General features: G+C 43.3%; 3 protein-coding genes across 5 annotated transcripts in view; 1 reads left to right on the plus strand and 2 right to left on the minus strand.

The window, feature by feature from the left end:
• svr (Carboxypeptidase D svr) overlaps positions 1-13,507 on the plus strand; it is a 49,234-nt gene that overhangs the window by 8,551 nt on the left and 27,176 nt on the right. For all 3 annotated transcript variants that reach the window (XM_068767187.1, XM_068767188.1, XM_068767189.1), the window contains exons 3-6: positions 1,725-1,894; positions 2,873-3,069; positions 3,870-3,982; positions 5,303-5,400. In XM_068767187.1, the coding sequence (XP_068623288.1) occupies positions 1,725-1,894; positions 2,873-3,069; positions 3,870-3,982; positions 5,303-5,400 (578 nt within the window). The remainder of the gene's footprint in view (positions 1-1,724; positions 1,895-2,872; positions 3,070-3,869; positions 3,983-5,302; positions 5,401-13,507) is intronic.
• LOC137924334 (uncharacterized) lies at positions 7,938-9,107 on the minus strand. Its single transcript, XM_068767729.1, has one exon. It carries the CDS (start codon positions 9,105-9,107, stop codon positions 7,938-7,940), a length of 1,170 nt encoding a protein of 389 aa, XP_068623830.1.
• On the minus strand, positions 11,312-12,481 carry LOC137924337 (uncharacterized). The gene has a single exon (XM_068767731.1). It carries the CDS (start codon positions 12,479-12,481, stop codon positions 11,312-11,314), a length of 1,170 nt encoding a protein of 389 aa, XP_068623832.1.

Raw genomic sequence — 13,507 nt, forward strand, 5'->3', positions numbered from 1 at the left:
ATATAATATATAGTTAGGTAGTAATAGAAATTATGAATAAAATATATAATATATAGTTGTAATGGCATAGGCGTTTGTCTTCCATCTTACCTGATGAAAAGTGTAGATGAAGACGAAGATGGTACACGCCCATCAAAAAGAAACCTGTTCACTCTACTCTTAAAGGCTCCAGAGTTCAACTCATCAGAAAAAATAGACCCAGGCAGGTCGTTCCAAATCTTGGCGACTCCCACTATAAACGAGCTATCAAATCGTTTAGTTCTACTTTTGGTATATGATATCTTGTGGAATTTTATATATACGTGACAGACATGTGAAAGATTTGTTACGTTTTTACATACGAAATTAATCATGTCTCTATTTTGATTTTAATGTAAGATTTTAAATTAAGATATTGTTAGATATATAGATGTCCTTAGTTAAGATATGGAAATGGATGCGAGTCGTGGAAGGTTACCAAGGATATCACGCGTCGGCTCCAAGTCTTCATTAACAACTTTCTTCGACGTATTCTCTGTATGTACTGGCCTGAGAAAGTCTCCAACGTAGATCTCTGGAAACGCTGCGGTGAGATGCCGATCGACCAGCAGATCAAACGACGCAAATAGAACTGGACAGGCAACACGCTCCGAAGACCCTGATCACATACCGAGGCAAGCCCTAGAATGGATTCCTCAAGGAAAGCGAAGACATGGCCGCCCAAAGCAAACCTGGCGGCGGACGATCACTGCACAAGTGAAGGCAGTTGAAATGACGTGGAGCGAAGTAAAGCGCGAGGCTCAAGACCCCTCGGGATGGTGATGTACTGTGGACGCCCTCTGCCCCATCATGGGGACATAGGAATAAATAATGAAGATCTTAGTTGAGATTGTGGGTCAATGGTTTTACGAACCTGAAGGCTCTAGTAGACATGTCGTCACTAGAATTTGCTAATCCGGGAACTCCAGGGGTGGATGTCTTATGTTTTTTTTTGGCCCCCTTTATTGGAGGCCTCTCGTGCGCCCCTAACATGTGTAAGGTTAAGGATGTTTGTTTACAACAAGTTATTCACATTCTTTATTTATTTCTTCTGTCATGCGTCACATTGTCATTCAGTCTTTATCGTTTATTAAATTCTTTTCTTTTGTTTTCTCTCATTCTTCTCCTCAGTTCTTAATATTATTGCTATGCTAAGTTACATTTGGTTATTTTACTTCTTTTATTTTACAGTTTTAGACTTATTTTATTTGCTTACATTATCTTATATTATTGGTAGGCCGAGACTTATTACAACTCACTGTTTTACTTATGACATATATGCAGAATTTTAGGAAAATATTTCGTAACTGGTTGTGGCGTATTAAAGAGATGGTTTCCCACTTTATACTCGCACATAATTCCACCTCGCACTCATACCTGTGCCTTCCATACACGGGACAGCTGGTGAGAAGGTGCAACACAGTCTGGTCCACCGCAGGGTCACAGGGGCACGAGGAACTCTCCTTGAGTTTGAACCTGTGGAGGTATTCCGAGAACCCCCCGTGCCCTGTTAACATCTGAACCAGGTCTGTGTCAAATTGAATTTGGCGGAGTATTCTATACGCCGTTTCGGCATCTGGGAAGAAAATCTTGGTTGTTGAAGCCGTCGTACCTTCCGTTCATACGTTGCTTGTCTATCCGGCTTCAATGTGTACCATCAGGTATTATTTGACAGGAAGCAGTTAGACCCAAAAATCTGATTCCAGCTCAGGCAAGGACTGCTGCGAAGAGAGCAGGTCTCCGGATCACGAACTCTTCAAGCATCTGGCTCTGGTCTACGCTTCGCGCCACGTCGACATGAGGCTGGGTAACGCCTGCAAGCCGGAGAACTTCACGGACGGCATCACCAACGGTGCATTCTGGTATTCTGTTCAAGGTCAGTGTAAACAATTCAGCTGGGGCCGGTCTCGCGCCGGCGCGAGGTGACTACCATTCAACAATTTTTTTTTTTATAGTTCCCGCTGTTGGTGACCTCTTGTTCCCCTATCTCGTGTGGGACAGGGACTTTTTAATTCTACTAATTTATTCATTTCTTTTTTTTTTATTATTATCATTCTTCTCTTTCATATCATCTTATCTGTCGTACTATTTCTTTCATTCTACAATTTTCCCATTTCATTTCATTCCAATAGCCATACATTCATCCTCAACCACTACATTCTAGGTTTCCTTACTATTTTATTTTGCAACATTATTTATTTTTACCTATTGCATCCATTACCACCCTCCTGCAGTAGCTGAGGAAGCATACTCTCTCCCCTTCGTCTTGCATGTTTCGATTTGATGACCGTTCAACCGTTATGAGCTAGTACGGCGCCGGCATCGCGCATAGTAACACGCTATCGTGTCTGCGCTGCGCTTGGACGTTTTAACTTTATTGGCGAACTATTGGTTTTTATTTACCACGCGCCTAGAGACCAGGCAATGATAGCGATAATTCCTTTCGCAGTGCCGGCCACGCGCCGGTGCGTGATATTTTTGATTTTTTTTTTTAAATTGCCTTATTTATATACAAATGGAGTGCCAAACACAGAGTCTCTGTGTTTGTCACTAATCGGTGTGCCGCATGCGTGTTATTCAGCGGGCTGGCGGGCGGTGCACTTTGTTGCACGACTACCACTGCATGTGCGGAAGTGGCTAAATATTGTTCCTTTTCTTCTCTACAGCAGAAGTTCATGTCTGTCTCTCTCACGAAGCGAAACTTCATGCATTGATCTATGGGTTCCTAGAGCTTTATGAGGCCCATCGTATGTGATCACGTCTCAGATCCGTATTTCATCACCGGCAGTACACTAATGAAGACAAAGGTCTTCAGACATGGTGTTTATTGGTGGTGTTTTTTTTTGGTTTTCAGGTGGCATGCAGGACTTCAATTACGTGAATTCCAACTGCTTCGAGGTGACCTTCGAGTTGTCATGCTGCAAGTACCCCCCCGCCAGCGAACTTCCATCATTCTGGGCGAAGAATAAAGAACCACTTCTTGCTTTCATGGAGCAAATCCACGTCGGTGTGAATGGGTTCGTCCTTGAAGAAGATGGTCGTCCGGTTAAGGTACGTAAAATTATCTCTATTTTTGCTTTGCGATGTGAGTTTAACGAAAGGAGATTGAGAAAGAGATACGTTCAGCGTTGTACTCTTTCAGAACAACTAGATACTCTTATAAAAAATAAATTTTAGGTAAAAAAAGAATATATATATATGTGTGTGTATGATAGTGTATTATATTGAGAGTGTATATATTAAGTAGGTTTGCTCTAGATACATATAGTATGAAGTATATAGATATACAGCATATATTACGTAATATACTACATATATATTATATAACAGGGGTGGCCAATCTCCTTGATAATTCGAGCTATTAATCGAAATTTGAAATTGTTTTCCGAGCCGCAATTAAATACGCATTTTAAACACGCATAAGAATTTTTATTTAAAAATCATATTTATTGAGATTATTTAAACAAAAGTACGAATTATTTGTATTGAAGTTAGATATATGCACACGTATATGACAGCACTCCTAATAATACTTAAGACGCCGGTTAGTTAATTACGATCGATGTTTATATTTCACTAATTATGGTGGAATAATAATAATAATTATTCACGCCAGTGATTTGTTTCAATTTCCCAGCAGCTGATATATATTATATAATTTTAAATATTGAAATAATTCGACAATCAATTGTGGTCAAAAATAATCGTGCAAAAAGCCGCGTGCGGCCCGCGAGCCGCAGTTTGACCACCCCTGTTATAAACAGTCCGAAGAACCTAGAAAAAAAAAATACCAGTCTTCCAGCTTGGGATTCTTTAATGTTTTTATCAAAGAAGTAAATATTTTATTACAGAATGCTCAAATAATTGTGGAGGGAATAAAACACCCCATCAAGACTACGGAGTATGGAGCATACTGGAGACTGCTCCTCCCTGGAGACTACAACATCACCGCAGTTGCCTCCGGGTGAGTTTAATCTTCTTCCATCTTCTTTATTATCTTCTTCCACCTTCTTTACTGTCTTCTTCCATCTTTATTATCTCCTTCCATCTTGTTTATTATCTTCTTTCATCTTTATTATCTTCTTCAATTTTCTTTATTATCTTCTTCCATCTTCTTTACTATCTTCTTCCATCTTTATTATCTTCTTTCATCTTGTTTATTATCTTCTTTCATCTTTATTATCTTCTTCCATTTTCTTTTTTATCTTCTTCCATCTTCTTTATTATCTTTTTCTTTCTTCGTTTAACTTATAATTCGACTATGCAAGTCCCTCATTCAGATCGAAGAAGAATCTACCACACCAAACTGAACCGGTTTTCCTTAACAGAGAAATTCTTTTCCAAGCTTTCTCCTTCTTAGTTCATGACTGAGGCTTCTAGTCAAACATGTTACATAACCCAGAAGGAGAGGAAAGAGACTTGGAATCTTAGGTTGTTGATTCGATTATTGGAATAACAATTTCGTACACTAATTATATGGAATTGCCACTCTTCGCAGACAAGTTTCCAGAGGATGATCAGCGTCTTCTGCCTACCATAATACCACACAGCGATCGCCAATCCGCTTGTATGACGATTGTGATATATATATCCATAGATATCTTTGAAGGATGCCTTGCAGTAGGTGATTATGGGTTAAAAATTGCTATGAGTTCGTCTGCGTCAGTCCAGGAAGTACGTGAACATCTTCAGGACCTTTTACCCCAGACATTGCTGACAATTATTAGTATCTAATTATCAAGCCTCGACAGGCATCAGTTGCATGAGCGTCATGCCCACCACTTTCACTTACGAGCAATTCTTCAAGATACGTCCCTGACCTAGATTCTGTAGATCTACTCATTTTGGATTTGAACGCAGCGGTAATTCAAGCATAGACCTTTCCATTAATCCCTGGGTGACCTGGAGCCACTTAGTTGAAGGCTCACTGGCTCCAGGACGCCTCTGGAGAACCTTCCAGCTCCAAAGTAACAAGTAAGTCAAAGGAAACAGCGAAGGTCATGATGATTTGATGGTTTGGTTAACGAGATTGTCCAATCCGGTGCTGATGCTCTTATGCACAAGCCTGTGCTTTATGCATACCATGAATACCTGCCTGTCGGATCCGTAGATCCGCTAGCAACACACTGGTCAAAGGTTTGCCTGTATCCAACGACTTTCAAAGACCTTTTGACTATTTCGTCGGTCAACTAAAGTGGGGGGGGGGGAACCTTCCATTGCCAATTGATCAGATAAGCATATTTAATTCACTTTGTTTTGTGAAACTTGGATTTTATTATTCCAGTTATGTGTCACCTGATCCAGTTGCTGTGACGGTGAAGGAGGTTTCACCGGTGACAGTCAATTTCACAGTTCACCGTCGGCCGCGTTCGTTGACCGTCGGTAAGTCCGGACAGTTTCACGACGGCAACTCAGGTGTAACTCTCACGCATTGTTGGGTGTTGATAGCTAACCTCGTTTTAATGCTTATAGTTAAGTCATAGTTTATTAACATATAGTATTAACAATTAGAACATATATATATATATAATTTCCATGTCACAATATTAGTTACCGTACTCCTGCGAAACGGCTTGATCGATTTTTACCAAATTTTATATGCGTATACAGTAGGTCTGAGAATCGGCTACTATCTATTTTACATACCCCTAAGTGACAAGGGTTGTTCACCCTTTATAATTTTTTGATTTATTATGATACAGCATACAAAAATACATACAACCCTAAATTTTCAACCCTCTACGATCATACCTTATTTTGTATTTGTTAACTTTTGCGGGATCATCTAGTATGTATTTTTTTTTATAGAGGTTTAAAAATACCTTTACGTATCATAGGGCCTGATGTTGGTGCCCCGTATGTCGGACTCGATCTAGATCAATACCGACTAAAAACAATCCTCTCTCTTCGGTATCCCTGGTCCCCACGGCATGGCCGTTAGGCATTACTTCGCGGGGGGGATTTAGCCGCAGCTTTCTCTGATAGAGTGGCTGTTCAAGCCAACTTCCTCCGCTCTTGCTCTATTTTACGCAACTCCTTTAGCACCGTCGTACAGTACGCGCTCGTAAGTTCCCAGGCCGAAGGCGAGGATAGCATTGTAGCTATCAGAGTTTCAGGATAGATTTTGCATCCTACACCTTCTTCCCAAGACCTCCTGGCTTCGTTAAATCGGGGGCAGACGAAAAAGACATGCTCTGCATCTTCAATCATTCCGACACAATTAGGACAGTCAGGGGAATCTTCGTATTTGAACCTATGGAGATACGCTCGGTAACAGCCATGGCCGGATATCATCTGAGTCAGGTAGTAGTTCAACTCTCCATGATCTCGGTTCACCCATGACTCTAGGTTTGGTATAAGCTTACGCGTCCATTTTCCTTTCGTCGACTTATCCCAGGACGATTGCCACTGTTGCAAGCTTTTCAGTCTTCCCCGAATTCTAAGTTCAGCTGAAGTTGGGTCTGATTTGCTTTTTTTGCTACGGTACAGATCAGTTCTTTCGTCTGCAAGAAGCGCAACAGGAACCATACCTGCTATCACGCATGCTGCATCCTCCGATACTGTACGAAAGGCGCTAGCTACCCGTAGAGTGCTGACTCTATAAACAGAGGCGATTTTCCGTCGGGACTCCTGTTTGCTCAGTGCGTCGGACCATATGGGTACTCCGTACATAAGCACTGACGTAGTCACCGACGCTAATAACTTCCTTCTGTTTTGCTTGGGACCTCCGACATTAGGCATGAGTCGGCAGAGTTTAGCTGTCACCAGAGACGCTTTCGCTGCAGCTCTCTCAGCCTGATCTTTAAAGTTTAGCCTATGGTCGATCATTACTCCTAGGTACCGTATAGCTGGTTGAGTTGCGATTTCACAGCTGCCGACATTGAGTGTGATGGTCTCCGCAACTCTCCTGCCAGTAATGAGCACTGCTTCCGTCTTCTGCTCAGCCAGTTCTAGTCCGACTGACCTCATCCACAGGGTGATTACTTGGAAGGATCTTTCAAATGCCCACTTCACTTCCTCCACGTGTTTCGCTACTATAACGACTGCTAGATCATCAGCGAATGCGACGAGTTTAGTTTCGCTGGGTAGATGTTTCTTTAGGAGTCCATCGTACATAGCGTTCCACAAAAGTGGCCCTAGTACTGACCCCTGTGGGACGCCTCCGGTGACTTTGTACTCCTCCGTCCCGATTTCCGTAGTGTATATGAGGACCCTATCAGAGAAGTAACTAGCGACTATTTTACGTAGGTATAGAGGTACATTCAGTGAGCTAAGTGCCCCCATGATGACCTCCCATTTTGCTGAGTTAAAGGCGTTTTTAATGTCCAAGGTGGCAACCAGGCAGTATTTTATCGAGCCTCTCTTCCATCTTTTCCCAGACACTGCTAGTTTTGCTATATTGACTACTTGCTCTATAGCGTCCAGCGTAGACCGGCCTTTTCTGAACCCATACTGTGAGTTAGCTAGGTGGGGTTCAACTGCTGCTTCGATCCTGCTGTGGATAATACGTTCTAGTATTTTCCCCGCAGTATCCAGCATACAGAGGGGCCGGTATGACGATGGCTCGTCTGGTGGCTTCTTACCTTTAGGGAGAAGTACCAGTCTCTGTCGTTTCCACGCGGTAGGAAAGGTGCCTTCCAGTAAGCAGCTATTGTAGGCCTCCAAGAAGACTCCTGGTGTTGCTACAATAGCTTGCTTAAGAGCTACGTTGGGGATCCCATCCGGTCCCGGAGCTTTGTTGTTTCCAACCCTACCGCATGCTACCATTAGCTCCTTCTCGGTAATAGGGGGGATTTCATTCGGATCCACAATCCCTAGTTGAAAGGAGGATTTTGGTTGCGTGGGGAACAGAGCTCTGACAATTCTTCCTAGTAGAATAGGACAAGTGGGCGTTGTATTCTCATGTCTCAGTTGTTTAACTACAACCTGGTACGGCTTGCCCCATGGATTATCATCATCGACGCTAAGACTTGGCGTGCGTCAATTTCGGCGGAAGCGATGACCTGGTTATTTCTGCTTTCAACGTAGAAAACGTTCGGCGAGGTGTCCTGCTCCACATGCTCTACTGCTGACCAGCAAACCAATCCCTGTGCTCCCTCAGTACTCTTCTTAATCTGGGGTGCTAGCTTAATCTTCTCATCAGTTCTGGTGAGTGCTAAAGAGATCTTCTCGTACAAATCAGTATTATACTGAAACCGGCTAAATTTCACCGGAAATGCATCTTCCATAATGTTTGCGCTTTCGAGGAATGCGACTTGATCACTCGTTAAGGTGGCTGCACGAGCCCATCCCAAACAGTTGCGAGTTGGGTTACCTGCACCATCACCATCTGGGCGAAGTGCTGTAGGCAAATTCCAATCTCTACCTCCAGGTGTTCCTGTCACACGCAGGTCTTCTTGAATGCGCATAGCGCACACTCTTGGAGATGGCATAGCCATATATTTCCAATGCGTGTCTGGTCCGACCTTACCGAAGTCACCCATCTCATTCGGCCATGCGGGCATTCTCAACTTGTAGCGTAATGATGACATGTCGACTACATGTCCGAGAGCCTTTATGTATGATTCAATAGGTGTCGGCAAATTGTGATTGCCAGACAATATGAGTCCTGCAAAAGAATCTTCCTCATAGGTTGATTCTCCCTCTTCTTGCTTTATAGTAATTAGACGAGCATATAAGCTCATTACACAATAGTAGACCCAGGCAGATTTAGGAACGGTCTTGGCGAAATACGGTTGTTGAGCAGCTATGATGTCATACTCTTTTTCACATAAAGGGATGAACCCTTCAGTTGTAACCGCAAACTCGTTCGTTCTGCGATAGGGCGCTACTCCAGGAAAGCCCATCATGTCAATGTCCGAAAACATCGGCTCATTCCGGGGTTTAGTAGGCACGGTCGATAGCTTTGACGGCTTAGGTCCAGTCGCGTTGGGGTCTCTAGGTGGAAGAGGCGGGGCTGCCGCATTCTCCGATCCTACAGAAGCTTTTTTATAAAACTTCCCTTTCGGTCTGGTCTTGCCTGTAGCAGTGGACGCTGTTGGCCTAGCATTTTCCTTCGGTGTGTCTACATTACTAGTAGCGGTTGCCATCGTGGCGAGTCAACCAAATTGTATTCAATTTGGGAGCTAGTATGTATATATATATATATATATGTGTGTGTGTGTTTTTTTTTTTTTTTATAGAGGTTTAAAAATACCTTTACGTATCATAGGGCCTGATGTTGGTGCCCCGTATGTCGGACTCGATCTAGATCAATACCGACTAAAAACAATCCTCTCTCTTCGGTATCCCTGGTCCCCACGGCATGGCCGTTAGGCATTACTTCGCGGGGGGGATTTAGCCGCAGCTTTCTCTGATAGAGTGGCTGTTCAAGCCAACTTCCTCCGCTCTTGCTCTATTTTACGCAACTCCTTTAGCACCGTCGTACAGTACGCGCTCGTAAGTTCCCAGGCCGAAGGCGAGGATAGCATTGTAGCTATCAGAGTTTCAGGATAGATTTTGCATCCTACACCTTCTTCCCAAGACCTCCTGGCTTCGTTAAATCGGGGGCAGACGAAAAAGACATGCTCTGCATCTTCAATCATTCCGACACAATTAGGACAGTCAGGGGAATCTTCGTATTTGAACCTATGGAGATACGCTCGGTAACAGCCATGGCCGGATATCATCTGAGTCAGGTAGTAGTTCAACTCTCCATGATCTCGGTTCACCCATGACTCTAGGTTTGGTATAAGCTTACGCGTCCATTTTCCTTTCGTCGACTTATCCCAGGACGATTGCCACTGTTGCAAGCTTTTCAGTCTTCCCCGAATTCTAAGTTCAGCTGAAGTTGGGTCTGATTTGCTTTTTTTGCTACGGTACAGATCAGTTCTTTCGTCTGCAAGAAGCGCAACAGGAACCATACCTGCTATCACGCATGCTGCATCCTCCGATACTGTACGAAAGGCGCTAGCTACCCGTAGAGTGCTGACTCTATAAACAGAGGCGATTTTCCGTCGGGACTCCTGTTTGCTCAGTGCGTCGGACCATATGGGTACTCCGTACATAAGCACTGACGTAGTCACCGACGCTAATAACTTCCTTCTGTTTTGCTTGGGACCTCCGACATTAGGCATGAGTCGGCAGAGTTTAGCTGTCACCAGAGACGCTTTCGCTGCAGCTCTCTCAGCCTGATCTTTAAAGTTTAGCCTATGGTCGATCATTACTCCTAGGTACCGTATAGCTGGTTGAGTTGCGATTTCACAGCTGCCGACATTGAGTGTGATGGTCTCCGCAACTCTCCTGCCAGTAATGAGCACTGCTTCCGTCTTCTGCTCAGCCAGTTCTAGTCCGACTGACCTCATCCACAGGGTGATTACTTGGAAGGATCTTTCAAATGCCCACTTCACTTCCTCCACGTGTTTCGCTACTATAACGACTGCTAGATCATCAGCGAATGCGACGAGTTTAGTTTCGCTGGGTAGATGTTTCTTTAGGAGTCCATCGTACATAGCGTTCCACAAAAGTGGCCCTAGTACTGACCCCTGTGGGACGCCTCCGGTGACTTTGTACTCCTCCGTCCCGATTTCCGTAGTGTATATGAGGACCCTATCAGAGAAGTAACTAGCGACTATTTTACGTAGGTATAGAGGTACATTCAGTGAGCTAAGTGCCCCCATGATGACCTCCCATTTTGCTGAGTTAAAGGCGTTTTTAATGTCCAAGGTGGCAACCAGGCAGTATTTTATCGAGCCTCTCTTCCATCTTTTCCCAGACACTGCTAGTTTTGCTATATTGACTACTTGCTCTATAGCGTCCAGCGTAGACCGGCCTTTTCTGAACCCATACTGTGAGTTAGCTAGGTGGGGTTCAACTGCTGCTTCGATCCTGCTGTGGATAATACGTTCTAGTATTTTCCCCGCAGTATCCAGCATACAGAGGGGCCGGTATGACGATGGCTCGTCTGGTGGCTTCTTACCTTTAGGGAGAAGTACCAGTCTCTGTCGTTTCCACGCGGTAGGAAAGGTGCCTTCCAGTAAGCAGCTATTGTAGGCCTCCAAGAAGACTCCTGGTGTTGCTACAATAGCTTGCTTAAGAGCTACGTTGGGGATCCCATCCGGTCCCGGAGCTTTGTTGTTTCCAACCCTACCGCATGCTACCATTAGCTCCTTCTCGGTAATAGGGGGGATTTCATTCGGATCCACAATCCCTAGTTGAAAGGAGGATTTTGGTTGCGTGGGGAACAGAGCTCTGACAATTCTTCCTAGTAGAATAGGACAAGTGGGCGTTGTATTCTCATGTCTCAGTTGTTTAACTACAACCTGGTACGGCTTGCCCCATGGATTATCATCATCGACGCTAAGACTTGGCGTGCGTCAATTTCGGCGGAAGCGATGACCTGGTTATTTCTGCTTTCAACGTAGAAAACGTTCGGCGAGGTGTCCTGCTCCACATGCTCTACTGCTGACCAGCAAACCAATCCCTGTGCTCCCTCAGTACTCTTCTTAATCTGGGGTGCTAGCTTAATCTTCTCATCAGTTCTGGTGAGTGCTAAAGAGATCTTCTCGTACAAATCAGTATTATACTGAAACCGGCTAAATTTCACCGGAAATGCATCTTCCATAATGTTTGCGCTTTCGAGGAATGCGACTTGATCACTCGTTAAGGTGGCTGCACGAGCCCATCCCAAACAGTTGCGAGTTGGGTTACCTGCACCATCACCATCTGGGCGAAGTGCTGTAGGCAAATTCCAATCTCTACCTCCAGGTGTTCCTGTCACACGCAGGTCTTCTTGAATGCGCATAGCGCACACTCTTGGAGATGGCATAGCCATATATTTCCAATGCGTGTCTGGTCCGACCTTACCGAAGTCACCCATCTCATTCGGCCATGCGGGCATTCTCAACTTGTAGCGTAATGATGACATGTCGACTACATGTCCGAGAGCCTTTATGTATGATTCAATAGGTGTCGGCAAATTGTGATTGCCAGACAATATGAGTCCTGCAAAAGAATCTTCCTCATAGGTTGATTCTCCCTCTTCTTGCTTTATAGTAATTAGACGAGCATATAAGCTCATTACACAATAGTAGACCCAGGCAGATTTAGGAACGGTCTTGGCGAAATACGGTTGTTGAGCAGCTATGATGTCATACTCTTTTTCACATAAAGGGATGAACCCTTCAGTTGTAACCGCAAACTCGTTCGTTCTGCGATAGGGCGCTACTCCAGGAAAGCCCATCATGTCAATGTCCGAAAACATCGGCTCATTCCGGGGTTTAGTAGGCACGGTCGATAGCTTTGACGGCTTAGGTCCAGTCGCGTTGGGGTCTCTAGGTGGAAGAGGCGGGGCTGCCGCATTCTCCGATCCTACAGAAGCTTTTTTATAAAACTTCCCTTTCGGTCTGGTCTTGCCTGTAGCAGTGGACGCTGTTGGCCTAGCATTTTCCTTCGGTGTGTCTACATTACTAGTAGCGGTTGCCATCGTGGCGAGTCAACCAAATTGTATTCAATTTGGGAGCTAGTATGTATATATATATATATATGTGTGTGTGTGTGGGTGTGTGTGTGTGTGGGTGTGTGTGTGTGTGTGTGTATTTAGGCAAAGCTTCGATGTTAATACAACAGTCATTTCAGTCACTAGGGGTTGTCGAGACATAGTTAAGATCATTGTGACGATTTTTAGGGGAGACCTTATATCTTGGAATGAGAGTATCCGCTGACATAAATGATTCTGCTCCCTATTTCAACTTCTATTGTTAGATTTAAGCAAAATGATAAATGAACATCAAATTGTTGAACTTTAGAGTGAAGGCGAAGAAAGGGATGTATGAAAGGAATGAATGATAGTGTGAAGGAAATTAGAGGAATGAATGAAAGACAGAAGAACGAAAGAGTAGTATGAAAATAAAAGAATATGTAAATAAACACTGTCCTAATCATGATATAAAAAAGTATGTTAATAATTATACTGTCATGATAGGGGTTGAGCAATTAAAAAAAAATCCACTTTGGGAACGTGTCATTTCAATATATTTTATATATGTAATAATATACTGAAAAAATATCAACGAGAGACGTAATTCATACACTTAATTTGAATTTGATCACGGTCATTCCATATTTAAATGTCTTTTAACAATACAGCTAGATTGACCAAAATGTATATATATGTGTGTGTGTGTATGTGTTTGTGTGTGTGTATATATATATTTTTATATATATTTATATTTATATATATATATATATATATATATATATATATATATATATATATATATATATATATGTACTTATTATTCTCGAATATTTAGATTTAAATTAAAATTTAATTTATCGCAGACAATGGCACAGTTACATTTTGTCTCCCTCAACGAGTTATGGAATAGGGTTTTTCTCGATATTTCTCAAAGAGATACCTTGTCTTGTCTTGTCTCTGCGGGCTGGTTTGGAGCCTTGCACTTACCCTCGAGACCTCCTAGTAGACTCTGGATGTCGCCGGCTATCTCGG

The sequence above is a fragment of the Battus philenor genome, unplaced genomic scaffold, assembly GCF_028537555.1.
Source record: "Battus philenor isolate CCGP_79_NKW_IND1 unplaced genomic scaffold, ilBatPhil1.0.hap1 SCAF_23, whole genome shotgun sequence".
In the NCBI taxonomy this organism is placed as follows: Eukaryota; Metazoa; Arthropoda; class Insecta; order Lepidoptera; family Papilionidae; genus Battus; species Battus philenor.